The 26550-nt window shown below is 43.1% G+C and overlaps 8 protein-coding genes across 10 annotated transcripts; 5 read left to right on the forward strand and 3 right to left on the reverse strand.

The window, feature by feature from the left end:
- Positions 1–5286: 5286 nt before the first annotated feature.
- Positions 5287–7506, forward strand: BDCG_07876 (oxidoreductase). Its single transcript, XM_045423653.1, has 5 exons — positions 5287–5738; positions 5812–5907; positions 5997–6391; positions 6465–6552; positions 6634–7506. The coding sequence occupies exons 1-5, from the start codon at positions 5453–5455 to the stop codon at positions 6843–6845; spliced, it is 1077 nt and encodes a 358-aa protein (XP_045272536.1). The 5' UTR covers positions 5287–5452; the 3' UTR covers positions 6846–7506.
- A 23-nt stretch (positions 7507–7529) lies between these two features.
- On the forward strand, positions 7530–10264 carry BDCG_07878. 2 transcript variants are annotated; one of them, XM_045423654.1, is made up of 7 exons: positions 7530–8349; positions 8422–8650; positions 8724–8870; positions 8924–9041; positions 9114–9182; positions 9243–9269; positions 9387–10240. In XM_045423654.1, exons 1-7 carry the CDS (start codon positions 8134–8136, stop codon positions 9871–9873), a joined length of 1293 nt encoding a protein of 430 aa, XP_045272537.1. In that variant the 5' UTR covers positions 7530–8133; the 3' UTR covers positions 9874–10240. The 2 variants fall into 2 exon arrangements, with proteins under 2 accessions (XP_045272537.1, XP_045282349.1); XM_045423655.1 differs by lacking the exon at positions 9243–9269 and having other exon boundaries at positions 7536–8349; positions 9123–9182; positions 9387–10264.
- Positions 10265–10720: 456 nt separating this feature from the next.
- BDCG_07879 (uncharacterized protein) lies at positions 10721–17345 on the reverse strand. Its single transcript, XM_045423656.1, has 3 exons — positions 17142–17345; positions 17010–17084; positions 10721–16919 (listed from the first exon to the last, which is right to left on the reverse strand). Exon 3 carries the CDS (start codon positions 12198–12200, stop codon positions 11268–11270), a length of 933 nt encoding a protein of 310 aa, XP_045272538.1. The 5' UTR covers positions 12201–16919; positions 17010–17084; positions 17142–17345; the 3' UTR covers positions 10721–11267.
- BDCG_07881 (HPP family protein) lies at positions 14952–16940 on the forward strand (the record flags this gene model as incomplete). The annotated part of the gene is made up of 3 exons (XM_045423657.1): positions 14952–15301; positions 15938–16160; positions 16341–16940. The coding sequence occupies exons 1-3, from the start codon at positions 15045–15047 to the stop codon at positions 16938–16940; spliced, it is 1080 nt and encodes a 359-aa protein (XP_045272539.1). The 5' UTR covers positions 14952–15044.
- Positions 17346–17570: 225 nt separating the features above from the next.
- Positions 17571–21335, forward strand: BDCG_07882 (ABC transporter ATP-binding protein ARB1). Its single transcript, XM_045423658.1, has 4 exons — positions 17571–17865; positions 18062–18757; positions 18841–19982; positions 20083–21335. The coding sequence occupies exons 2-4, from the start codon at positions 18143–18145 to the stop codon at positions 20207–20209; spliced, it is 1884 nt and encodes a 627-aa protein (XP_045272540.1). The 5' UTR covers positions 17571–17865; positions 18062–18142; the 3' UTR covers positions 20210–21335.
- BDCG_07883 (cyclin Ccl1) lies at positions 20576–23219 on the reverse strand. The gene is made up of 2 exons (XM_045423659.1): positions 22513–23219; positions 20576–22370 (listed from the first exon to the last, which is right to left on the reverse strand). Exons 1-2 carry the CDS (start codon positions 22924–22926, stop codon positions 21288–21290), a joined length of 1497 nt encoding a protein of 498 aa, XP_045272541.1. The 5' UTR covers positions 22927–23219; the 3' UTR covers positions 20576–21287.
- Positions 23220–26506, reverse strand: BDCG_07884. 2 transcript variants are annotated; one of them, XM_045423661.1, is made up of 5 exons: positions 25967–26506; positions 25320–25854; positions 24555–25092; positions 24146–24450; positions 23220–24016 (listed from the first exon to the last, which is right to left on the reverse strand). In XM_045423661.1, exons 3-5 carry the CDS (start codon positions 24813–24815, stop codon positions 23842–23844), a joined length of 741 nt encoding a protein of 246 aa, XP_045272543.1. In that variant the 5' UTR covers positions 24816–25092; positions 25320–25854; positions 25967–26506; the 3' UTR covers positions 23220–23841. The 2 variants fall into 2 exon arrangements, with proteins under 2 accessions (XP_045272543.1, XP_045282350.1); XM_045423660.1 differs by having other exon boundaries at positions 25316–26506.
- Positions 25157–26310, forward strand: BDCG_07885 (uncharacterized protein; the record flags this gene model as incomplete). Its single annotated transcript, XM_045423662.1, has 3 exons — positions 25157–25197; positions 25323–25477; positions 26008–26310. 3 exons carry the CDS (start codon positions 25157–25159, stop codon positions 26157–26159), a joined length of 348 nt encoding a protein of 115 aa, XP_045272542.1. The 3' UTR covers positions 26160–26310.
- Positions 26507–26550: the final 44 nt, after the last annotated feature.

Genomic DNA, 26550 nt, shown 5'->3' on the forward strand with positions numbered 1-26550 from the left:
TTATGATATTATTATTCACATCTTGTGAGTCAGCTTTATGAGATAAAGCTGTGTTTTTAATTGATTTAAATTATCAGCTAATTTCTCTCAATATTCTTCAAATCTTATATTGAAATTGAAAGAATTCTTATTATCTTATTAATATAATAAGTTGAACTGCTGTACTGCTGTGAAGCTGTAGTTACAGTAATCTTTGATTTAATTCAGTAGAAAGTTCTTGAATTCTTTCTAAGTTATTACAGCATCAGTACACTCAAGCTCTCTCTTCTTAATAACTCAAGTAGTTGCAGAGATGCCTTTAAGAAGGTTGACAGTGTATATTACTTATATTTTATAAGTATTATACTGGCTCAGATTAAGATAGAATTTCTGTTTAAGAATACAGATAAAGCTGTGAAATTCAGATAATATATTTCTTTTATATCTCAAAGAATCTCTGATCTTAATCTCTCTATCTTCATGATAGATGTAGATGTGTAGAGACTGTGATAATAACAGAGCAGTTGAAGAGCTCATATTAAAATATGCAGTGAGTTCAGAAATCTCAGATTTCTGCTAAGATAGAGATGTACACACTCTAGAGAATGATGTAATATTTCTCTCAGAGAATGAGATCAAGTCAGTCTCAGTATAAGTGTATGAGACTATATCAGTCTGTTAGAGCTTAACTGATTCAAACTTATAATCAGATAAAGTAATTTAAATTGTAATATATAAAATCAAAGCAGTGACTAGTTAGCAGTGTTATATAGAGATAATTATTTGAGAAGCTGTATAAGTGAGCTTGACTATCTTGCTTGAATAGCAAGCTTGTAGACTACAGAGTTATTGTGAGAATATCACAGATATGATACTTAGTATACTAAAAAGAGTGTATAAGATACACAGTAACTCTTATATATATTTCTCTAGAAGAAAAAATGAATCACTGACTTCTTTTATAAGAAGTCAGCATCTAGCTATTCTATATAGATAATAGATAAATACTCTTCTTTCATTTCATAAGTGAGAATAGTCAGAGTGATATCTTAGCAGCATCTCACTGTCAAGAAAAAGTAATCTGCTGATCTCATATAGAAGTGAGATTCTCATATTCATTAATCAGATCTTTCTATGATATATCTGAATGATGTCATAGAGTAATTGAAAACCGGTTTGAATGAAATGAAATTATCCGCATGAAAGTGATGAGCCGTGTGAAACCGCAGCGAGGCCTTGACGCGGCCGGGAGCGTGATAGAAGGAATTGAAGCTTCAATTTTCATTGCTTTAATAGAAGATGATTTGAATACTCTCAAAATTCTTCTCAAAGCTCTGTTTTACAGACTTTGAAAAAGTTCAGTGAAATTTTCTTGATTATTTCATTAAACTTGAACTTCATAATCATCTACTGAGATAATACAGGCTATATATAACTGTTTCATAGTCTGAAAGAATAGATCTTTCTCTGTATTTAATAGTCTGATTATGTTACTTAATAGTCTGATTATGTTACTTAATAGTCTTTCTATCTTAATAGTTCTTTATTAAATATGATATTTAAAATTCAACTTGAAGTTTAATCATACTTCTAATCATTTGACATTTAAACTGAGTTTAATCTCTTTATTTAAAAGAGTTAGGTATAGTTCTTTCTCATTAAATCTAGAAAAGAAATGAATTAACTCAGTTTTATTTATATTAAATTGAATTTAATTAATATCTGCTCTAATAAAGATTTTCTTTACTACTTTTTCAATCATTTCTAAATTCTCTTTGATTGTTTTGAAACTGTAGACTAGATTAATATTATTTATATAACTTAAAGATCTCACTATTTTTATGTCTCTATTCTTGAATAGATATACAGTGTATATTATAAATAAAATGAGTGAGATTGAAGATTCTTACAATACTTCTATTTTTATCTCAGTCTTATCTTATTTTATTTCATTAAAGAATAGTTGTATAATTCTTTTAGATATAAAACAGTTAACTCATTTTATTAGAAAAAGTGGCAGTTTTAACATCTTCAAAGTCTTAATTAACTTTGACTTTGAAACATGATCAAATGCATCTTTTATATTAATAAAAACTACAGTTGAGACTAGATCTTCATACTTTGCTATTTGAATGTTATAAACAACTGAGAGAACAGTGTTAATTGCAAAGTATTGTTTTCTATCTCTCATTTATTCACTAAATAGAAGAGAATTATTAATAGAGCTTATAAAAGATAGTTAAGTAGCTATCATCTTTTCTAAAACCTTTTCTAAACAGTTCAATAGAGATATTACTCTATATAACTTAGAAATTGAAGCTTTTCTATTAAGTTTTGCAAGGAATAGTATATAAGTCTTGATATGCTAAGTATTGCAGAACTAGTTTATATTAGAAAACAGTAATTCTACAGACAGATTACTACTATATTAAGGCCCGGTGGCGTAGTGGTTAACTATGCTATCATGAAGCCTCAATTAGCAGCCTTTTCTTCTGAGAAATGAATATTAAGAGAGGGCAGATTTGAACTCTGTGAGAGCTATCTTAATCACAGCTTTCACTGTTAAGTTATAAAACAGTACTGAAGATTCTCAGATGCACTATAGTGAATTATTATTAAGCTTAAGATGTTCATCTCAGAGATTCTCAGATGCTAATTCTCACTGATCTTAGAATTAACAGTCTCTCAGATACTTCAAGTTAGATCAGTACTAGAGTGATTAAGATCTAGAATATCTGCAGAATAGTGAATTATTATCAAGTTTAACTGATTAAGTCTTATTTCTCTCACTCTAGACACTCACTTCTGAGAAATAAGATTTAAAAATCATTTAATTAGAACACTCTGAGTCTAGCAAGAATCTGGATGAGATGAGATCTAGATACTCTTAATAGATGATTAGTATAAGCAAGACTGTGACAGTCAATCAGTAGGCTGAAATACTGAAATTAACAGCTGAAAGATTAAAGACTTAACTAGAATTGAGTAGCTCTGATATTATTCTTAGTGAGAATCTTACTTATAAATAAGCTAGTTATAGAAGCTAGCTGAGCAGTGACTCTTTAGAGAGAATGATAATTTCTGAAGCAGGTCTGAGAGAACAGAGGCAGCAGTCAGTTATATAGAGTGTTAAAATATGTATATAGCTTAAGATGTAAACTGTAGAGATCTTATTCTGTAGCTCTCTTTATTTTACTTTACTTTTTTCTTTCTGTTCTTTTCTATCTATCTATTTAATATGTCTATCTTTAAGACTGTGTTCTCTTTTCTTTTGTCATGATATTGTCAAATGATTTCAAAGTATTATAAGATGATAAAACACTGCAATTTGTAAACAGTTTTTATATTCTAAGCTGAAATTTTCTGATTTTATATATCTGAAATTGATGAATGTATAATAGTTAACTTTATAGATATAGGAAAAACTCTGAGAACTTTTAGTTCTCAGGTAGATGTTATAGTCTCTGACTATATACATCTATAATTGAAGAATAATAATAATAATAATAATAATAATAATAATAACTACTATATTAAATATTTTCATTATTATTATTCTTCTCTATAAATCATTAATTTATACTCTATAATAAACTATTTTTTTTTAAAAAAAAAATGTTTATGTAACTCATAAACTATCTAATTATTTTTAATAAATTTTATAGTTATTTCTAAGAGACTCTGAACTAGACTGACTACTGAGATCATGAATTTCATATTTAATCTTATTTAGTCTGATCTTATACATTTCTTAGCATGAATTTCTCTGAAACTAGTCATTAAAAAAATATGTAAAGTGACTATATATCAGATCTCTAAATGAAATCATAACTTGAAAAAAATAAGAAAGTGATCTCATTTAATTTCATTTAATCTCATTCTTAGTATAAAGTTACTATTTTTAGACATTTTAAGGTTTTTTTTAGACTATTTTTAATTTTTTAAAAAGTAACACTTTTTGATAACACTTAAATGAGATTTAAAGTCATTTAAAGCAATAAAAATAATTTAAATTAAGAAGTGAAAATCATGATTTTATTTGAAAAATATAAGAGTAGACAGTAAGTCTTACTGAGACAGTATGAAACTACTATCTAATGTTAAAACTGTGTAATGAGATTAGTTAAATTGATAATAAGACTATTAAAAATTCTGATTCTGATTTCAGATACAGACTCAGTCACACAGTCAGTCTACTCTGAACATGATTTAATTTTCTTTGAAAAGAGATATACTATTATATTTGATAAAGACTAAGACTATAATAACAGCAGTAAATTATTTATAGAGAGAGAGATTCTATTTAATAATTATAATGAATTTTTTTTTCTTCTTTTTCTTCTTCTTCTCTTTCTTCTTCTCTCTTTTCTTCATTTTCATCTTTATTTTTATTTTTTTCTCTATTTTCATCTCTTTCTCTATCTTTACTTTTATCTTTATTTTTAGTACTATATGTAGTTAGACTGACTGTGTGACTGTGTCTGAGACCAGAATCAGATTTTTTAATAGTCTTATTATTAATTTGACTGATCTCATTACACAGTTTTAACATTAAATAGTAGTTTCATACTGTCTCAGTGAGACTTACTGTCTACTCTTATTACATTTTTCAAATGAGATCATGATTTTCACTTCTTAATTTAAATTATTTTTATTACTTTAAATGACTTTAAATCTCATTTAAGTATTATTAAAAAGTGTTACTTTTTAAAAAATTAAAAATAGTCTAAAAAAAATCTTAAAATGTCTAAAAATAGTAACTTTATGCTAAGAATGAGACTAAATGAGACCAAATGAGATCACTTTCTCATTTTTTTCAAGTCATGATTTCATTTTAAGATTTGATATATAGTCACTTTACATGTTTTTTTGATAGCCAGTCTCAGCGGGATTCATGCCAAGAAATGTATGAGATCAGACCAAATGAAATCAAATGTGAAATTCATGATTTCAGTGATCAGTCTATATGCAGTCTTCTATTTAATAGAATAGTTTAAATTAACTGTAAAAACTGTATAAATCTGCAGCTATATTCATACAGAATATATAAAAAAAATATATTTACAGTCAATTCTTTGATTGTTTATAAAGAAGAAATCAGAAGATTTATAGAATTAGTGTGAATTATAAACAAAGAACTAGTTAAATCTTTGCAGAGATAGATTATATTACATTTCTATAAAGAGTGTTTTATTGTATTGCAGCAGCAGCAATTGCAGCAATTGAAGCTGGAATTGTTTGTTTAATGAGTGATGACTATCTATACAGACTGTTGTGACTTTCTATACAGGCTGCTGCAGCTTTCTCTACAGGTGGTCACATGGGGTGTGCATTTTTTCAATCAATCATATCACAGAATGGGGCCTGCAAGATCGCATCTTCTATTCTAATCAGGTTTTGAAAACACCTAACATATTGCTTCGCTTCGCTCTGCAAATAAATATACCTTCGGCCTCTCTTATTATTTATATTCATGATGGCATCGAAGCCGTACAATGTCGGCATCATCGGATACGGCTTGAGCGCCAAGATCTTCCATATCCCCTTCATCAGCTCTCTGCCGGAATTCAATTTCTACGCCATAGTGCAAAGAACGCCTAAATCAGATGATGACGCTGAGAAGGACCATCCAGGCATCAAAAGCTATAGATCGGCGGAAGAGATGGTCAAAGATGCGGGAGTCGATGTGGTGGTCGTGACGACTACTCCGGACACTCATTTTGGCCTTGCTAAACTGGCATTGGAAGCTGGAAAGCATGGTATGCCAGCAGCGAGCGTGCTCCTGTTATATATATATATACTAACCAAGCGGTCCTCCTCGCTATTTTATAGTTATCGTGGAGAAACCGTTTACGCCCACTCATCAGGAAGCGGATGAACTGGTCGCGATATCAGAGAAGCAAAATCGCATGATTTCTGTATATCAAAGTAGGTATTGAGAGGCAGGATGTGGAACTCGTATATCCCCGCATATCTATCATTTGGCACAAAATAAACTCTAACTTGAACTTCCATAGACCGTAGGTGGGATGCCGACTTTGTTACAGTCTCAAAACTGGTAAAAAGCGGCGCCCTTGGCCGAGTTGCTGAATTTGAGACTCATTTCGATCGCCATCGCCCTGAGATGCCCGCGACTCGCAGCTGGAAAACTAACACGATACCTGGAAGTAGCGCCCTATATGATCTGGGGACTCATCTTATTGACCAGGTTGTCCATTTGTTTGGTCTTCCAAAGAAAGTAACTGGCTTTATTGGCTCCCAGAGGGAGAGCAATGAGTCCGGGTATGAAGATTCGTTCACGCTGCTTCTCCACTACGATCATATCTTAGCTACTGTAAAGGGAACGATAATCAGCCCTGAAGAGAAGCAGTTAAGATTCTGGGTTCGGGGAGATAAGGGCAGCTTTAAAAAGGTAAATCCTCTCCGCTTCTGCCCTTGGATAAATTACCGACTGAAGGGGCACGATAAAGCTAATTTACTACCAGCACTATCTGGATATCCAAGAAGAGCAACTGAAAACCGGACTTAGACCAGGAGACCAAGGTTATGCCAAGGAGCCTAATGATAGATACGGTGAGGATTTCAAACTGGGACACCTTTTTGCTTCCCGATAACAACCACCCCGCCCACTAATCTTGGATTAATTGACGAAAGGTATCCTTACAAGCTACAATAACGGTGCATTGCATAGCGAGGCATTTCCCACTATTGAGCCTCCCACATATGCAGAGTTCTACCGCAAATTCGCAAAGGCGTTAGCCGGTAAAGGAGATGTGCCAGTAAGCCCTTCACAGGCAAGCGATGTCATCCGGCTCGTCGAACTTGCCAGGGAAAGCTCCAAGTTGGGCAAAACATTGGATGTTTGACATGCATTCGATTGCCGTTGCGTGGGTTACTGCTTCCACCTGCTTGACATGTAGTGAGATACGCAGGTGCCCGAATTCAACAGGGTTCAAAGGTTCTCGATGTAAGGTGATCAAGGTGCTTTTCCGTCTCCATGCTCGTTTTTATCGCGATATTGTGAACTACGCTACTCTGTGACCCAAGGGTCGTCCTCCCTGGTTTAAGTAAATAAACTTTCGCGTTCCCGAATGGGGGCGATCACAAATTTGGGCCCAAACTTAATGTGGTTGGGCGATTGTTTCCGAGATGCGTTTGCACGTTAGGGAGCCAATGCCGTTTGACCTAGAGATCATGAAATGTGATATATCAATCGCCGATCTCCGTTCTCCATTATTCATCGGTTTAGCACATGCATTGCGCAAGCATGATTATGCCTCGACTGGCGGCGCAAGAGTCATCATCTCTTAGGACACCGTCGTACGTATGCACTGTCTCTAGGTTCACCCAGTCTCCGTCGATTGTAGTCAGTCTTCCCAGTAATTCCTGCGCATAATAATGGCGTTGAAGCGTAGCTACGAGGCTGCGAGGTTAGGCGCTGTGGACGACCTGGTTAAATGCTAGAATTATCAGCCTTTGGCCTCTACGGCTCATTATCTTTTCTCACCGATCCTCCCCCCCCCCCCCCCCCGTTTTTTTTTTTTTTTTTTTTTTTTGGCATAATTGCATCTTTGTCCATTTTCCATTTGCAGCAGTTAGACTCTCTACCCAAGGTTCTCTTGCATTTCCGTTCACCAGGAAATGGGTTGAAAGCTGAAGCACAGAAAGGGATCATGCAATCGTTGCTACATTCCACGTGGATTGTGGAAGAAAATTGTCGATACGATTCTCTCAACTGCTGCCATGCTGCTTGTCTTCGAGTTCAGTTCAGAGAAAGGCAAACAGCCACGTTCTGTGATCAAACTGGCTGGATGTCACACCCTTTTCAGAGGACATTCCTGCCATTCGCGTTCCCACGTTCTGCTGAAAACTTGATGGAAATGGAGGTCCCTGATTAGTTGGCGGGAAGGTGATCTACACCAACAAAGGACTGTGGCACTCTTTCTTTGCAGGATGGTCCTCGAGAGCCATCGCCTCCAATGCAGGCGGGATCGCGTGGGACAAACGCTTTTTAACCTGCTTGGTTCTCATAAGGACACCAGAAGAACGGCCAAATTCCTGGCCGTTTTCTTCTTCATCAAATAATCACCAAAATGGTACCTTGCTTTTTTCAAGTGGGAATATCACTTCGAGGATGTGGTATTGGACGATATAATGGCGTTGCTAACACTCACGGTCGAAAATGATACCGGGATAACTAATATCTCGTCAGTATATCCGCCCGTGGATGAAGGTCGTGCACCTTTGATTCTCGGTCTATCGGGGTGTCTTGCTGTGTTGTCTATCCTTGTAGTGGTATTGCGATGTTACTGCCGAGGCCGGATAGAGAGGCATTTCTGGCATGATGACTATCTCATAGTGTTTGCCACAGTGAGACTCAAACCCATCCCTACTCAACAAACATGTTAATGTTCGGGTCGGCTCACTAACATCCTGATTCAGATATGTTCGATTATCGTCCTCGCTTGCTTCATAGCAGAGTCGTACAATGGCTTGGGGCGCTATATTTTGTTCCTTAGCTCTGAAAACCGCGAATATTTGGCGAAAATAGGATACATCCATGGGATATTTGACCTGCTTGGAATCAACGCCGTGAAAATATCTTTCGGCTATTTTATACTTCGGACAACAAGCGGAGTCAAGATTCGGAATTCAACTAAAGGGATGATTGGTGAGTATTACAACCTCAGGGTTATTTATCGGAATATGTATAGAAAGAGGTAGCTAACTAAATCTTGGTCAAGTGTTCGTCCTAGCCTTCACGATATTTACGACAGGCATGGCTATTTTCCAATGCGTTCCAGCTGCTGCCCTCTGGAATGCCGGCATAGAATCCAGTTCCCATTGTCTTTCACTTAAATCCTACGTTACCATCGGCCTAGCCACTGATTGTATGTAATATTCAAAAATTCATGAAAGGTCTTCGGGGCTAATTTCACAACAGCTATGAACGCTATAATCGATCTTATATTATCGACCTTACCTCTTCCCCTCTACTACGATTCAAATGCCAGCAGATATTCCCGAGTGGCGTTGGTGGGAATCGTTGCTCTTGCATATATGTAAGTAAAATATCGTCCGCTTCACTGGCCACGACTTTCGGTGCCTCTGGAACTCTAATTTTCTCGATGCAGAGCATGCAGCGCTGCCATTATAAAAATTGTTCGTCGAGCTCATGTGCTCACGACTCCCAGTTCGTGGCGGTAAGTTAATGCTACGCCCTCCCCTTACTCTGGAGAAAAGCATAGCTGAGAGGCCATTAGCGAAAGCGATTACACCCTTTGGACTAAGTATGATCAGCCTTACAACATCTGTACTCCAAAGCCGCTCCTTACCGTTACTTCTCTTGCAAATAACTCAAAAGGGTAACAGATAACCAAGCTAATCAACCATTTTTCTCCTTCCAGCATCGAACTTCAAATTGGAATTCTAGCGGCTTCTCTACCCACTCTGAACCCAATGTTCACAATCATCGCCACGTTTATAAGCAAGACATTTAAGACACCTAAATGGCCGACAAACAACCCCGACACGCAGGAACACAGTTCAGCCTGCAACCCTATTCCAATGGGTCCAACTCCATTGCGAAGACTTAGCCGATCAACCCTCTATCGTCACAACGCCAGTAGTGTTACCACCGAGCACTCCGACCCGGAACAACAGCATATCACTAGATATCCCTCAAGCCATTATAAAGTCGAAGTTAGCGCCTCAAGACTCTCTGGTTCTAAAAACGGTAGCCGGCGAGATGCTATCCTTGCTGGTGCGCCGTCGGGGTTTCCAGCCATAATGAGAACTACTGATGTATTTATACACACGGCAGATGGGAATAAAAGAGGTATTGACGAAGGAGATGTTGATAGTGCAAGTGCGGAAATTCGATCTGTTAGCTGATGATGGAATGTCTCTTTGATGAATCGATGTTTTGGGAATGGAATGGGTCGGCGCTTCGTGTACGCATGTACGGGGTTCCTGAGCGGTGGTATACGCAGTCCAGACTCTCTTATGTTTGCCGCTTTCTTCCTCTTTCTATAACAAATCTTGCACATATGCTAGGTGCATTCACGTCTGTATGTATCTATATGTATATAAATATGCAGCTTGTATACCTTGTTCTGCAATTTTGACTTCCTTTGTCGGTCTTGTGGATTATATGTAAGCCATGGCACCAAAACATATACCAAAGAGCGTAAAATCAGTACATTTAGGTTGAATTAAGAAAATGAGATAGGTATCTCAATATATCACGCCTCGGGCTAAGTGACACAGCTTAAGTGTTTTGTCACTATCAGTATAAATTATTCCATACCTCAAGTTGAACTGGTTGGGGCGGGGCCAACCCTGGGCGAAACCTAGGATCGTGTCCGGGAGCTATAAAACACTTTACCTAACCTTAAAAAACTCTAAAAAGGGGCCCTATTTCGACCCCAATCAACAACACTGGAACCGACCGAAGTCATCACCTAGTGGACGAGTTCAATACCTTCTGGATAAATCATTTGATATGCATTTTATTCACACTTACATTACCAGCGCACCCATGGATATATCCCTTTCTTTAACTGTCTTGCTATCTTGCGCCCTTCCTGTTCTTTAACGTTTTTTTTGTGTCCAGCCTCGATCTTGATTGGTATGAAGGCCTAAAAACTCATGAGCAAGAGGGCGGAAAATCGTTGCCTGATGGCTCTTTCTAGCCCGTTTGTTCAGGTCATCTCTTCCTTGTATATCAATAGATTATAGCAAATAGCTCATGGGTTGCATATAAGAACGAAATGAGTGTTGGTTGACTTGTGTTCTCTGGTTCAGACATAGGAGCGTAGGAGCAGGAGTGTTTTCTACAAACTCTTCACAAAAAGGGATTTACGAAGTAAGTAATCATTTAATTACAAGGATAGCTATGTATCTATCGTTTGCCACGCGTAAAAGCTCAAGTGACATTGAAAGGCGAAAAGGTGTGGTCGAGTTTGAATAGAAGAACAAGTAGACTGGCAACAAGCTTAATCTCAAAACAACCATCTCGTCATCAGGTACACAAAATAGAACTCCGGTATCCCCCTCCTAAATAAAATAAATGCTAAAATTTGAACAAGAGAAATGGCGTGTATATGTGTCGGGTCTCATAAGGGTCGAACGGCCGGATGTTGATTTAAGACGAGGACAGAGGGCATTCATGAAGAGTACTTGGTGCTTCCACAATATACGATCCAAGGTTGCACAGTTGAATCTTCCCTGCTCGCCAAGATTCAGTGTGATCTTGCAGCCTCTAACCTCAATAGGCTGACCCAAAATCACTCTTCATCACTCCGGATTTGGCGTGCGGCAGCGTCGGGGTTCCGCAGCAACAGGCACAGATATAGAGCAAACACCTTGCTAGCCGCCGTCACTGCAGTCTGCACAAACACCCACACGGTAAGCTCGACAACTGTCACCGCCATTATCGACGTGAATACAAGGGTACCGGCGACATAGTAGATGCCCCAAGCCAGTTGGACAGGCCAAGCTTCATCTGCACCTTGTACCGCGGAGACACTACCAGTTGTCAACGAATCAGACCCGCCCTTCACCTGTGTCCGTCGCATCGCAAACAAGGCATGTACAAATGCCGGGAATACACCAGCGATGCACCAAGTAACTGCAAACACGGGGTATGGACAGCCCAGCGAGCTGCGCTTGGAGTATATTTCCACAACTGCCAACACCCCATACGATACCACCAGAAGCAAAAAGCTAGCGGCCACGCGGACAGTCGTCCAAATGCTCGGGCGCAACCCGACATTGGCGAACATGGCCCCTTCCATCCACTGTAGGTATCTCTGCACATGAACGCCGTCAAGATCACCTACGACCGTCGGCTCAAGTCCCAGAGCGCGAACGATGACCGCGGCAGCAAAGGGCAAGGGAGCGGACACGAGTGCAATTCGTCGCTCAGGCCAAGCGACATCCTTGAGCGTCAGTGGGATTAAACCCATGATTAGCGCAGTGGCGCCAAATTGCTGTTTGCGCGCCTCGTCGGCAGATTCAAGTGCGCATATAGATGTGATCCAGCAGAGTTGGTTGCTGCCGCTGTAGAAGTGGAACCATGGTTTGAAGGGGGAGTACACGATGTCTTCGTTTGGGGGGCATGAGGTGTTATCTGTGATGTTGTCGGCGGCGGAAACAGTGAGAGACAGCAGGAGGAGGAGGAGGAGGAAAAGAGAGACGATTGGGGTTTTTTGACCCATTTTATAATTTCCTTTTTTCACCGTCTTCCCAGCTCCCAACTAATCTTTCGGGCGATCGTTTGGAAAAGTGGAAAATATCGGATTGTGTATGTTAAATTGCGCGGGGGAATCTAAAAGGGCCTTTCCCGGTGATGCGCAAGAAAAGTCAAGAGAGCTGCGATATGCTCGACATGTCAACACAGACGAAGGCTCCTTTTTAAAAATAAAAAATAAAAAATTGAGGGCGCCCGTTGCCCAAATGCAACCGGTTAGTCTGCGCACATAGCGCGCCATCTTTAGGCCAACAAAGAGTCGGGCCTTGTAGAGTCTCGACGAAGGATGATTTGCCGTAGCCCGCCTCGATTTTCACTCTTGAAGGGGCTTAGGTTCACAAGAAGGGGGAAACGGGGAAGGATGGAGCAGGAACCAGGGGCTTTCAGGGACCATTTGAACGATATCTCACGGATTAGACCTGCAGGTTTAAATCGCTTGACACTCTCACTAGTGGATCTCTGCCTCTTGTCTTGCGGATCACCAACCATTTCCTCAGCGTACTCTGTAGGCTCATCCTTCGCTCAAAACCTGAGGGATCTTGAATTATAGATAACTTTCTCATCTGCTTGTAGGACCGTCACAGTTCACGACGTCTCCATCATCCAGCACCCTCTTCGAATGTATTTTGAAGCCATGGATGGCACTGCTGTGGGAAGAGACGCGTTTATCAACGACGGATCCTGGCATCAGCCTCATTCCTGTGGGATTCTCCTCACTGCCGGAAGGATTGCGCCTAATTATTTCCAAGACTTTTAAGGCGGCATCTGAATACGAGACGAATTCTTGGACTAATTCCGCTAAGCTCTGTTCCCGTCCCTAGACTCCTAGAGCTTCCATCCGGCAAAGGATATTTGTCCTCACATGATAAGGTTCTCACGAAGGAGAAAACTCGCACCAAATTAGCGCTTCCAAATCGTGCAAAGCTTCTTCTTTATCTGGGCCCCCCAACAACCGTTTTTCGGGCCTGAAATTAGGGGCCAACGGCTAGCCTAGCGACGGGTTCTTCAAAATCCTTCAGTTCACGCATCCTCTGTTCGAAAAACTGATTTCCGAGCGGATAGTTAATTGGCTTATTCATATCCAGACTGAGTGGGTTAGTCTGGCAGCCTATATAGAATCCGTGTACTCGGTATAGAGAGACCCACAGGTATAGAGATCCCTGAGTATAGAGGGCTTGGGGATAGAGACTCCAGGATATAGAGACTCTCTGGGTATCTAGTAGGCCCCTTAGGTCTAGAGCCATCTTTCAATGTAAGGCTCTATTTCATAACCTCCAATGAGAAGACCTTGATTACGCAGCGTATTAATGCAATCAGTATCATCAACACTACTATATAAAATACGTATTTGACCAAAATGTCACTATAGGCTGCCGTAGTTAGACCGGAGGGGTATGCAATGTCGTCCACACTTCGATATTGAGTTAGTGAGCGAGAGAGCATGATTCGTGAACTTCACATGGGAGGCGCTTTGGCTCCGTTTGCGATAATCGGGAGAAACAGAGCTGAATTTTCCTTCGCTTGTTGCACAGTTCTCTCACCCATCAAGCGGTCAGCTTGCCATGATGTTAGAGACCCTTATTCACCACGTATGAGAAATGACGAATCGTGCTTTACAAAACCTCACAGACCGCTAGATAGAAGCCTGCTATCAACATTCTCGCACAGTCGAACGTATCTGGGTGGTGGTTCTATTACTGCCGTGACGAACCGGAGAAACCCATGTCTCAATCTCAATGTTTTCACATCTGTGATGGACATATTGTGTCGAGTTTGGTGGTGCTGGTTGCTAGCTTGAGGACCATGAGATTGACCCACCGACAAAACAGGGCTCAAGAAGAATCAAGCAGGCAGGACTTTATAAACGCGTTAAACAATGAATAACGAGGGTTACATGTGTACAGAAGATAACGATACTGCATCAGAGGCGAGCTGACCAGCTCAGCGTTTGTAAACAGCTAAGAGAGGATCAGACTATATCTCAATAAGTTAGAGGAAATGATTTGTGACAATGATCCTCCCCGCCCCAACCCAACCCCACCCTCCCAAAAGGAAAAAAGCAAAAAGAAAACTATATAATAACTAACGGAGAGGAGTGTCACGATATATAGCAGCTATTGGCATATCCAACATTATAAAATGGGCTGAAAGTTCAAGAAATTTATTTTCCGCAAGTCTAGATAGATATCTTCGTTCCACAAGGTGCCTTGCAACCATAGATCTCAAAGTTCATTATTCCGTCTTGCCCGAGGAAACACGGGAGAAATGAGGAAAAATGAGGAAAACGAACAAACACCCCGGGGATGAGCATTTGCGTCATTGCTGCACCTATCTAATCTCAAACCTAGACTTCCAAAGAGTCTTCATCATCCGCTTGAGATAGCAGCGATATATGTAGGTCATCGGATTACAGTTATTCATTTGGGCAAAACCATGCGTGGAGTATATCACGGTGTAATCCACTTTTTCCCAGCTCCCTCAATCAGTTTCACCATCCGAGTTCCGGTTGCACTGACCTGAACAACACAGCCGGTGAAATAAAAAGCTTGAATCTGGAAAAAGTTGCACAAACTCAAGCTCTGGCGGCTGGAGCCAAGAAAGGGAAACCTCCAAAAATATTTATATCACGTGATGTTCCATCTTTTGAAGGGCGGATATCAACCGAACATCCGAGAGAACCGATAGAAGGCGATAAATCCGATATCTTTGGGCGTTATCTGTTTCTGTTACATATTGACAAGCATATGTGGCAGTATACCTTCCACTCCTGTAGGCTGTAGTTTTGCCTGTGCGATATCTCTCAGCTCTGACAATGCACGCAATTCGGAAGGTTTGCCAGCCGCAGAATGGTTCCGGCATTGGTAATACGGACGAAGCTGGGCGAGAATCACGTCGTCTTCGCCTGTGTCTGGCCACGATGGCGACAACACCGCTAGACTATTTGCGGTCTTCGACCGACCGCGGGCCGAACGAACCCAATCAACGCGCTCTGGTTGGCGGATTTGAAGCAATGGCTGGGATGTTCCAGGTCACGGGACTCACGCGACGCCACCCTCCGAAGCTTGGCAGGTACGGCGGTCTCTTCTGCCCCAAATGGCCATGAGAAAATCACCAAGCTGCCGCAAAAAACACAAGCAAAAAAGAATGGGTCCCCCGTTGCCTGGGGCCAGAGGATTATTATTATTATTTCAGTCTTTCCTGACACTGCCGTTGCACCGTGCAATCCGCGGAGAAACCGCCCATCGAACCAAGCGGAATAAACATGTCAGAGGGGGGAAATTTTTTCACCCGCTATTATTATGTTGACCGTGAATCTTCAAATCCGGCATGTCATGTCGTAATCCGCTGGTGCTGAGGCGGCCTGTAGTTATCGTTCTATTATCGTTCTGACTCAGCTCAACGGCTTCACGCCCTAGGCATTTTTATCTTTTTTTTTTTTTTTTTTTCTATTCTGTTTCATCTTCCCCTCCTCGAGTTCCCATAGACTCTATATATATATAGAAACTGTTTGACCCCTCCCCAACAGTTGCATGGTGATCCGGGACTTTCATGCCGTCTTTCCGTATTTTTTCCTTATATTTTTTTCTTCCTTCTCCTTGAATGATTCTCTTCTACTCTCTTTTAATCATCTCAACGCTTCCACTCATTCTGAAGACTGGATATACCGATGCCCGGCTTGTACGATTGTGACCTGGATATTGACAGGCTTCTCAATCGTTATGTTCCCTATCCTCGATGGCATCTTATACCCCGCCCGGTGGCCCATTTCTTAGGTCATAGGACACAACCACCAAAAAAACCCGGCAATGTTCTGGTCATGCTCTGGTCCATTGTTGGTGTGTTCTGCGGGCTGGCCATTGTTGCTGCAGTAACAAAAAATATTCCCCGTTTCCAAGCACATGGTTCTTTTACCATGATTAGCAGCTTCGTGAGTCGACGACCCGTCCGAATAACATCAAGAATTGTCCTTCTAGTCCCATTCCAGATCCTTTCATAGTACCCATTGGTTCGGGCAAAAGACGCTGTCATATTCCCTCTTGATTTGATTTCTTTGTTTGATCTCTTGCTTGCTTTGTCAATAGTGAAGTGTTAACCAGTTTATCAACAGGGTGCTACTGCCGTACTTGAATACTGCTCCATAGATTCCCCACTCGCACAACCTCGAAATGCTTTTCTAGGCCAAATAATCGCATCAGTCATAGGGGCCGGGATCGCGAAATTGTTTGCCTTGCATCCTCATGCAGAATCTTGGTTCTGGCTTGGTGGGCCGGTGGCATGTGCAGTCGCTGTTGCGGCCATGATATTCAGCAAAACGATACATCCACCTGCCGGAGCCACTGCGTTGATGGCATGCATAGATCCGGGAACCAGACGCCTGGGATGGCTGCTGATTCCTCTTGTGATGCTTAGTTCTTCGCTTATTCTGGCCACAGCCCTTCTGCTAAACAACATCCAAAGGAGGTTCCCCTTGTACTGGTGGACGCCGGAAAATCTTCGTCCAGCCGAGAGGCCAGAGAAGGACCTAGAGGAAATGGCATCTTCCGATGACGATGAACGCACGCCGACAGGGAGTGCGATAATGATACGACAGATGTCAAAACAGGACCAGTTGATAGTGATACGAGGTGGGCAGGTGATAATATCGGATGGCCTTGTCCTTTCACCCGAAGAAGTTCAATGTTTAGACCTGTTGAGTAAACGGATATAGACGAATAAAACGGTTAGAGCTCTCTGTCAACAAAGCCTATATAGAATAATAAATGGAATGATTTACGACCTTCAAAAGTCTTGCGATCAATGGGGTTTATCTAGGGTCCCTGACTATTCGAATTTAGGAGTATATTACCATTTCCTTCGGCAGAATCATTAGCTAATTCAGGTCCCAGTGAATATGAATGTGAATTCATACCTGGCTTTGAATCAAGACCAGAGTAGTGGCCCGCAACCCCAGTGCCTACATGTAGCCTCCGCACCTGTGCATGTGAATGCACGTATTTGATGTTCCACAGTTCCCTTCCGCAACAAGCCTCACCCCAATCGTAGCCGTCTCACTTTGCCTTTCGATTTCCGCCATCCAGCAGGGCTGTCAGGGTCGAATTCAGAGACAGGCTCACACAACCGACGTCAACACGACCCGCAAGCGCTGCCAATGTCCACCTGGAACCACACGTGACTGACAGTATCACGTGCATGTTCCGCGGCTCAAAATGTTGGGGGTCCCGCGGTTGGTCGGCCCTTCTACCAGCAGGCGCTGGTGGTGATTGAGCTCTTTTGCCCCAGTAGCCTACACAAAACGCCAAGCTGCGCAGTGGCGTCTTACCTAAGCCACGTCATTCCTCGAAATTTCAACCTTTTTTTTTTTCTGTATCAACTCCGACTTCGACTTCAACGTCAACAAGTCTTGTCTGCGCCCAAACACTCTCCCTTTTTCCTTCTTTTTCTGCTAACGAGTTTCCTTCCGAACATACACATATCAGTCTCCTTTTCCATCCTATTAAAGAGACTGCCTCCTCCTGCTTTACTCAAAAGTCATCTATATTTGTTTTTGTGTTAAAACTAGACTTCTCGGGGACCTTGTTTGTTCATCCCACTATTAGGGCTTTTTTCTATCGATAAGGCCAAGACCCCGCTATGTGTGCACTCCCCCTCCCTGTCTTTTTCCATTAATTCATTTTTTTTTTTCTTTTTCCTTCGCCGCCCCTTCTCAGTATCGACATAGATTGTCATACATTTTTCTTTAATATAATTTCGATCCATTTCCATCGAGCACAGTTAGGCATATTCGCTAACGATATTGATCGCCGTTTTATATTTTTCTTAATTTTGAAGAGAAAATCAGGAATTATTAATACTTTGGTTTTAATTCGAGTACAACGCGAAGAAGAAGCAAAAAAGAACACAATCGCAAAAATGGTATCGGCATCGAAGGCTGCTCGTCAGGCAAAGCGTGCTGCGGACGGAAAAGATGACAAGAAGAAGTCCGCCACATCGAGACTGTCGTCCAGAGTCAACTCGAAAAACGCATCTCGAGCCTCATCCGTGAACGGGGAAGAAGAATTTGTCCCCGAAGAGTCGGCAACCTCCGCCTCCAAGTTGTCCGATGTCAAGAAATTGACCTCCCAGATGGATAAATTTGGCTTGTCGGATCGTGTAACCACTGGTGTCCTTGCGTCTCTTCCCTCCAGCCGTGACGTCAAGATTAACTCCGTCTCCCTCGTGTTCCACGGCCGGGTACTTATTACCGATGCAATCCTCGAGCTCACCTATGGCCGACGATACGGCCTCTTAGGCGAGAACGGTTGCGGAAAGTCGACACTGATGAAGGCTATTGATAAGCGAGAGTTCCCCATCCCCGAACACGTCGACATCTATCTGCTGAACGAGGGTGCGCCACCTAGCGACCTGGGAGCCCTTGAGTGGGTTGTCAAGGAGGCAGAGAACGAAATGGAGAGATTAGATAAATTAGCAGAGGAGATATTGGAGAAGGATGGCCCGGAGAGCCCTATCCTAGAAGATCTATACGAGGTGTGTAGTTGCAGCATCGCCACCCGCTTTTTAACCCATTTTTCCTATTTCCAACTGTGAATGCTAACATCTCTTTTTTTTAGCGTATGGAAACCATGGACCCTTCGACTTTCCAAACGAGAGCATCCCTTATTTTAACTGGTCTGGGTTTCAATAAGTATACCATTAAAAAGAAGACGAAGGATATGTCCGGTGGATGGAGAATGCGAGTGGCCCTGGCCAAGGCTCTTTTCGTCAAACCCTCTCTACTCCTCCTCGACGACCCAACGGCCCATCTGGACCTCGAAGCTTGCGTGTGGTTGGAAGAATACCTCAAGAAATGGGACCGCACTCTCGTCCTCGTTTCCCACAGCATGGACTTCTTGAACGGAGTTTGCACCAACATGATTGACATGCGTCAGAGCAAGCTAATCTACTATGGTGGCAACTACGACGTTTACCACAAGGTCCGCCACGACCAGGAAGTCAATCAGATGAAGGCGTACCACAAGCAACAAGAAGAAATTGCCCACATCAAGAAGTTCATCGCGTCCGCCGGTACCTATGCCAACCTTGTCCGACAAGCTAAATCCCGCCAGAAGATCCTCGACAAAATGGAGGCAGACGGCTTCATCCAGCCTGTCGTCCCGGATAAGGTCTTCACATTCCGTTTCGCAGATGTTGAGAAGCTCCCGCCCCCAGTCCTCTCATTTGATGACGTCACATTCTCCTACAGCGGAAAGCCAGAAGATAACCTGTACGAGAACCTCGACTTCGGTGTCGATATGGACTCCAGAACCGCCCTTGTCGGGCCAAACGGTGTTGGAAAATCAACCCTCCTCCGCATCATGACGGGCAAACTCAGCCCCACCGGCGGCAGAGTCTCACGGCACACCCACTTGAAGCTCGGAATGTACAGTCAGCACTCTGCAGAGCAGCTCGACCTCACAAAATCCGCCCTCGAATTCGTCCGCGACAAATACCCGGAGAAGAGTCAAGATTACCAATACTGGCGCCAGCAGCTGGGTCGGTACGGGTTGAGCGGTGATGCACAAACCGCCCTCATGGGAACTCTCTCGGAGGGCCAAAAAAGCAGAATCGTCTTCGCGCTACTGGCCATTGAGGGCCCGAACATGTTGCTTCTCGATGAACCTACCAACGGCCTCGATATTCCCACCATTGACAGTCTGGCTGATGCTATCAACGCGTTCAGCGGTGGTGTCATTGTTGTTTCTCACGATTTCAGGTTCGTATTTTCTGCGTTTCCTTTTAATATTTTAAAAGCTTCCTTTGACCCCGTTTCCTCTCTTCTGTCATTACCTCCGTCCACTAATATGTTCCTATAGACTCCTCGACAAAATTGCAAAGGACATCATGGTCTGCGAACACAAGACCGTCCGCCGATGGGATGGTAGCATCGGAGAGTATAAGGACCACTTGCGAAAAAAGATGTTGTCCGCTGGACAGGTTTAGATAGATTTCATTTGTATGTTGTTTCTTTTTTAAAGTTGGAGGCTTTTTTTTATCCCTCTTATTTTAATTCGTGCCCAGTGGGTTTTATACGCTATCGGTTTGCTGGCTCTGGTTTTTATTTTTTTTATTTATATACATTTTTTTTTTTCTAAAAAAATCAAGCCTGTTGTTGAATTATGGAGCATTGTGCCAAACGGCCACGCGAAATAGAGACTCATTTTTAGTTCATTGAACCCAAAAGATTTCCATGGTTTATTTATTTATTTATTTTTCGTCCACTTTTCATTCTTAGTCTAATTGTTATTCTGCGAAAAAAAAAAAAAAAGAAAAAAAAAAAAAGAAAAAAAAAAGAAAAAAAAGAAAAAGAAAAGAAAAAAAAGAAAAAAAAAAATAACAGAACAAAAAAATCCGCGAGAGAAATGCATATAGAGAATACTCCGTGCTCCGTACTTATTTTTGCCCATATCAGCAACCTTTCTCGCCCATATCGGCGGCCCCCTCCTTCCCCACCCCAATTCCCTTTGTTTTTGCCAACTTATGTGTTTGGGGTGAGGAAAATCTTGCGCGATTACATATATTCCTATTGAAGAGGAATGAATTTATGATAGGTCTATCAAAAGGGCAACAAAAAACAAGACCAAATGAATGAATGAACGCAAGAAAGAAAGAAAGAAAGCAACGAGGTCTTTGCAGTAGGCAAATTCAATTGGATATTAATTAGCAGTTTATGATATGGGAATACTACAGTGTATAAATTTTTCTGACGATATACAGTATGTACATTTCACTCGGTTTCCTCTTTCCATCCAGACAGGGCACGGTGGCAATGAAGCCCCTTTTGTAGTGTGCGTGAAGCATATTAAAAATGGGAGCCATATCTCTCACAATGGTAGATTTTATTCCGATTACTCCATGGGTAGATAGGTGGATAACGGAAGTGTAGGTAGGTGTAGCAGATCTTTTTCCCCCAAAAAACGCACACCACTCCTGCCGGTCACCACAGGGTAACCGTCCTCCGTACTAATTATGAGTACTCAAATGTATATGTACATGTACAGTACCTACTACCGCCCCACCATCAATCCACCGCCCCACCCTTCCTCTTCCTCTCCTCCATCAAATCCCCCCCAAAAAGCCTCTGCCCCTCCCTCTCAAACCGCTCCCTCTCCAACTTCCGCTTCTTCGCCGCCCGCTGCAGTTCCGCCTCATCCTCACCACCAGGACCAGTACCCGCAGCACCAACTTCGCCAGCCGCAGCCGGCGTCCCTGCCCCCGTCGTAGCAGCAGAGGACCCCTCGCGCTTCGCGGTGCGGTTTAAACTGCGCAAATCTATCTTCTCGGGGTTCTGGCAGTGGTAGAGTTTCCTGCCGATGCGTTTGAGGTTTTGTGGCAGGGCGGTTGTGGGGGTGTGGGTTGTTTGGTAGGTGGAGAGGGTTGTGGTGCAGGCGGTGAAGATGAGGGAGAGTTTGGTGCGGAGGGCTGTGAAGAGGTGTGAGGATGGTTGTGAAGGGTTGGAGAGGCTGGAGAGGCTGGAGGAGGAGGAGGAGGAGGTGGTGGTAGTGGATTGTGGTGATAATGGGATGAGTTTTGTGTCGATGTAGAATTCCGCTAGTGGTTTATCGGCTAGGAGTAGGGCGGAGAGCCATATTTGAGAGGGCGTGTAGAGGAAATATACGTCTGTCAACTGTGCGGCGGAACGGAGGATTTCGCGGGTGTTGTGATGTGCCTTGGCGATGCGGGAGGTTATAGAACCACCACCACCACTGGGCTTCGCGTCCGCCGTTGAGGATGGAGGCAGTGGGGCTGGCGGGAGCGATTGGATGGCCTTTTGCAGACCAGCTGCAGTTTGCTCTGGGTGGTGCGGTCCCGGCGCGCCCTCCCCGCGCGCAATGGCGTTTAGTTCCATGATCCCACCTTCCAAGCCGCGGAAAGGGTGGCGGACGTCAAAGGTGAAGCGGAGGCCCTGCGTAAGGAGGAATTCGGGCGCGATGATATCCTCCGGCGTGGAGTTTGGGATGTGTTCTGCAAATGCACGCAGGGACATGTAGTAGTTTTCTGTCTTTGTGGCGAGGAAGAGCGCGCAGGGCATGATGGATTTGGGGTGGTAGGTCATGGGGGAGTTGGTGAGGTAGAAGCGGCGGAGGTATTGGATTGCTGTGGCCTACATGCAACACGGATATTGATCAAAGCACCAGCTCATTAGCAATTGATCCAGGGCCAAAAGAGAAAAAAAAAAAAAAAAAAAAAAAGATAGCTCCCCCATCCAGCGATTTGTCCAAATAAAGAAGAGGACTAATACAGACCCTAACCACCGTCGGCAGCGGCGGCTTATACTCATCTCCCAACTCCATCGTCTTCTCACAATAATACCTCACCAGCTCCAGCTCCTCCTCCGTCGTCAGACACTCAATCTCTTTCTCCTTCTCCTTCTCCGCTACCTGCTCACCATTACCCACCCCCGTCTCCGCCGTTTTGCCATCATCCGCATCGCCAGTTGCGTTTGGCGTACCGCTCCCGGACCTCGGGCCTGTTGTTGTGATTGTTGTTGCTGCTGCTGGTTGCTGCGATCGCACATCCCTTGTAGCCCGCCGTATCGCGGCCCTAACTCGCTCACCGGCAACGGCATTGGTATTGGCCCGTATCGAGTGGAGGGATTCTTCGGTGAAGGACCAGAGGCGATACTGTGAGGAGGTACGGTAGATGTCGTCTTCGAGCATGGTTATTGCAGGATGTGTTTAGGGTTTTTATGTTTATGTTTTTTCGTAAGGGAGAGGTAGAGGTGTGCGGCTTTTGGCGTGGGGTTTAGGTTAAGTTCATGACGTTATTGATGGTATGTATAGCATGGGGATTTTGTAGCCATCGGAGTAATTTTGGGGTGGGGAAGTGAGGAAGAAAGAAAGCTGGCCTGGAGAGGAATGGTTAGCTAACGAGACCCCAGAGTTTTACATGGGCAGCTTAAATATTTATGAGCTCCGTACACACACAACCACACAGACAAAATACGTATCCAAGTATTATTGAAGATATAATTATATAGATAGCCATAGACAAAAATAAAAATTAAAAAAATTCTCAAACCAATCAGTATATCAACTCATCCAATCACTCAAAACCAAATCAGTAAAAACGACGTCAAAAATAAGAGTAATAATAGAGATTTTGCGTGTAATGGGAGAAGCTCAATTCTTTCGGTTTCCTTGCTCCAGACAAACAAAATAAATAAAAATAAAAACAAAAGGCAAAAGTAGAAAAGAACACATATCATTCGCCAGGCACCGTACGCTTGCTTCCCTTTCCCCCCTCCTCCATCAATCTGTTCCAAGTTCGCGTCATATTTCGGATGTGATTTGGCAGAGAGGGATGAACATAATGGTAACAATAGCAGAGAGGAATTATAAATGAAAACATAGAGGCTCAGCCAATAATAGAGGGTTAAAACATGCGTAGAACGGAGAGCTCTCTCGAGACTAGAGGTCAAGGAAGGGGAGAACGAAAAGGCAAAATAAACATAGGAATTCGGCGCTGTGTGCGATGCAGCTCCCCCATACGACTTTCTCCATATATAGATTCGTCAAATGGATCATGCAAGAACCGGGGGAAAAAAATGGGGAAATAATAATAACAAAAAACCATTATGGCTCCCCAAGAAGACGAGCCGTAACGTCACCCATATATGCTTCCTCCAATTCGTAATCCTCGCCGCCCATCCGGTCAATGCCAACATACTTGAATGCGGACACCACCCGGGACACATCGAATCCCATATGGCAGAATCGATCGACAAGGTCTTTATTGTAGCCGTCGTAACTGTAGTTAACACACACACTGGTTAGCAGAGGGTTGTTTAAATATATGCAGCTTTTAAGAGGGAAGGAAACAAATACGCAACCGCTTGACGGAAGAAGAAAGGGTTGAGGAGAGAGTGGGGTTCCATACGCAGCCAATTGCTCCTTTTCCTGCTCTTCTTTCGACTTCTGTTGCTGCATACGGATAGAATCATCCGTGGCGCCCCCGCTGCTTTCACCCAGGTGCTGTTTGGGCGCGCCGGCGTACTGCACGGCCCACTGGCGCGCAACCCGCTCAAACTCCTTGGGGTTCCGCATGAGCATGTTGGCCACCTCTGCATCTTGGGGGTCTTTGGGCTCGGGTGTGCTAAGGAGAGACTGGAGGGAGAGCAGGGCGGATTTGATGGTGAGGACAGGAGACCAGGCGGTAGAGAGGGTGTCGAGACAGATGGCACCCTATGATATATGATGATAAACGGAATTATCCGTTAGCAAAATCCTTAGTATTTCCGTGGGTGGAGATGATGCGCTTCCGGTGGGTTTGCGTGCGTCTGACTTACAGTTTGACTGCTGACATTCGGATGCCAGACCTTGGTTATAAACCTCATCACAGGCGGGCGGAAAGGGTATTCGGAGGGTATCTTGATATCAATGTAGTAAGTTCCGTCCTCGTAAGGAGATCCGGGAGGGCCTCGAAAGGAGCCTCTCAAATGTGTCAAGTCATCCCCGCCCCCAACCGGATCAGCAAAGATATGCGAGTGTTGGTCTGCATGGATATCTGCGAGCTCCTTGGCGATACGGCGGGTACGGTTCGAGGTCATAGTGAAATAAGAGGGGGGGGTAATCGGTTTATTTAGAGAAGTATTTATGTCTTTTCTTTCAGTCGGTACGTGAGATCTGTTTATTCCCGTGCTTTTCGAGCAGGTTGTCGTTGTGGGGGGGTGACGACGATGGCTTTGTAGTTTTACCGTTGGGGCTTATCAAAAAAGGGAAAATGCGGAAGGGCCGAGCACCCCGTTCCAAGGCAGACACGCTAGCTTTTGCTAAATAGTACACCAAGTCGACGAAGGGCCAAGGCGGGAGACTGATTGGTTTACTCTGGTTGGGATATGGGGAAGCCCCACAGTATCAGTCATCAAGGCATAGAAGAAAGTTATTCAAAATGGGGAGAGGTGCAAAGAAGGGAACAACGCTGGGAAAAACGTATGGGCGTTGGAGCATGCAAAAGAGTCAAGGGGAGGAGTGAACAGGGAGGGATGCGCGGGAACTATATATATGTTCTTGGTCAAAGGGTAGCTAGGATAGTTAACTAGTCACTCACATACCAGGCTTTATTCGTTTTCAGTAGCCAACGGACAGAGCGGCAACGCTGGCGGTCAATACGAAACGGAGACCAGGGGAAGCAACTGGCGGGAGTATTCAGACGAGGGTTTCAACAAAATAATGACTGGAAACTCTCTCTCTCTGAGGGCCAGTGATTTGAGTGAGTCACCTTGGTTGGGGCTGGTGATGTGATGGTGACAGGGAGCGGAAGGAGACAAGAGGATGAGGCTATAGACACGAGGAAGAAGAAGTAGAAGGTGGATTTGCTGCAATGCTTGAACGCGAAGAAGGTAAGCTGGTCTGGTGGTGAAGAAACCGTTGGGAATGGTTGAGGGTTGTACAGTACGATGTCGAAAGAAAGAAGAAGAAGAAGAAGCAGAAGAAGAAGAAGAAGAAGTAGAAAGAAAAGGCTTGGGGAAGAAGATCGCTGGCAGTTGGCGTTGGTCTCCGGGTTTGGGGGGGGACAGACAGGAGGACAGGAAGCGGTTTAGGCTGGACAAAGGCTGCGTCCAGACAGAATATACTCAAAGAAGCCAACTAAAATAATTAAATAGTTAAAAGTAAGTTACAGACTGTCTGTATATATAACATCTATGGCCTGAATGAATTCAAAGGGGGAATCATCGGCAGATAGATCTAGATATAATACTTATAATACTGAAATGAAAGCCCAAACTACGGGCAGTTCAGGCAAGACACGACCACGCTGGGCAGCAAATGATGAAGTGGCAGCCTTCTTTCTCGGTCGACGGGATTCTACGACAAAATGCAGCAGTCATAAACCGACTTTTGGGGGCGGGATGCTTGAGGGGGTTGTTGAAGCCTTGCCGTGGGCGAAGTAAAAATGACAGGGCGAACAAAATGGCTGGATGACAGAGCCTGATCTGCAATCGCATCGTCGGAGGTTGATTTGATCTATCTGGGGTGTTGTTTATAAATAAATAGGTGCCTTGACATATGATCCCTAAGAGGAGTTGCTCATATCTAGTACTTGTATCTAGGTTGTGTCACATTGATACATTAACACTGCTAGCTACGCAGGTCTGGAAGAACTATGCGCAGTGTAACCAAGATATCTACATAGGTCTAATAGTATTCCTATAGAGTATAGAGCGTAAAAACCATTACGTTCCATTTTGCTCTGTATTATTATTACCTTGCCATTGTCAGATGTCTGTGTCTGTTAATCCTCACATCCAAATGTATAGATATCTACACTACACTGTATCTGAC

Source organism: Blastomyces dermatitidis (genome assembly GCF_000003525.1).
Source record: "Blastomyces dermatitidis ER-3 genomic scaffold supercont1.10, whole genome shotgun sequence".
In the NCBI taxonomy this organism is placed as follows: Eukaryota; Fungi; Ascomycota; class Eurotiomycetes; order Onygenales; family Ajellomycetaceae; genus Blastomyces; species Blastomyces dermatitidis.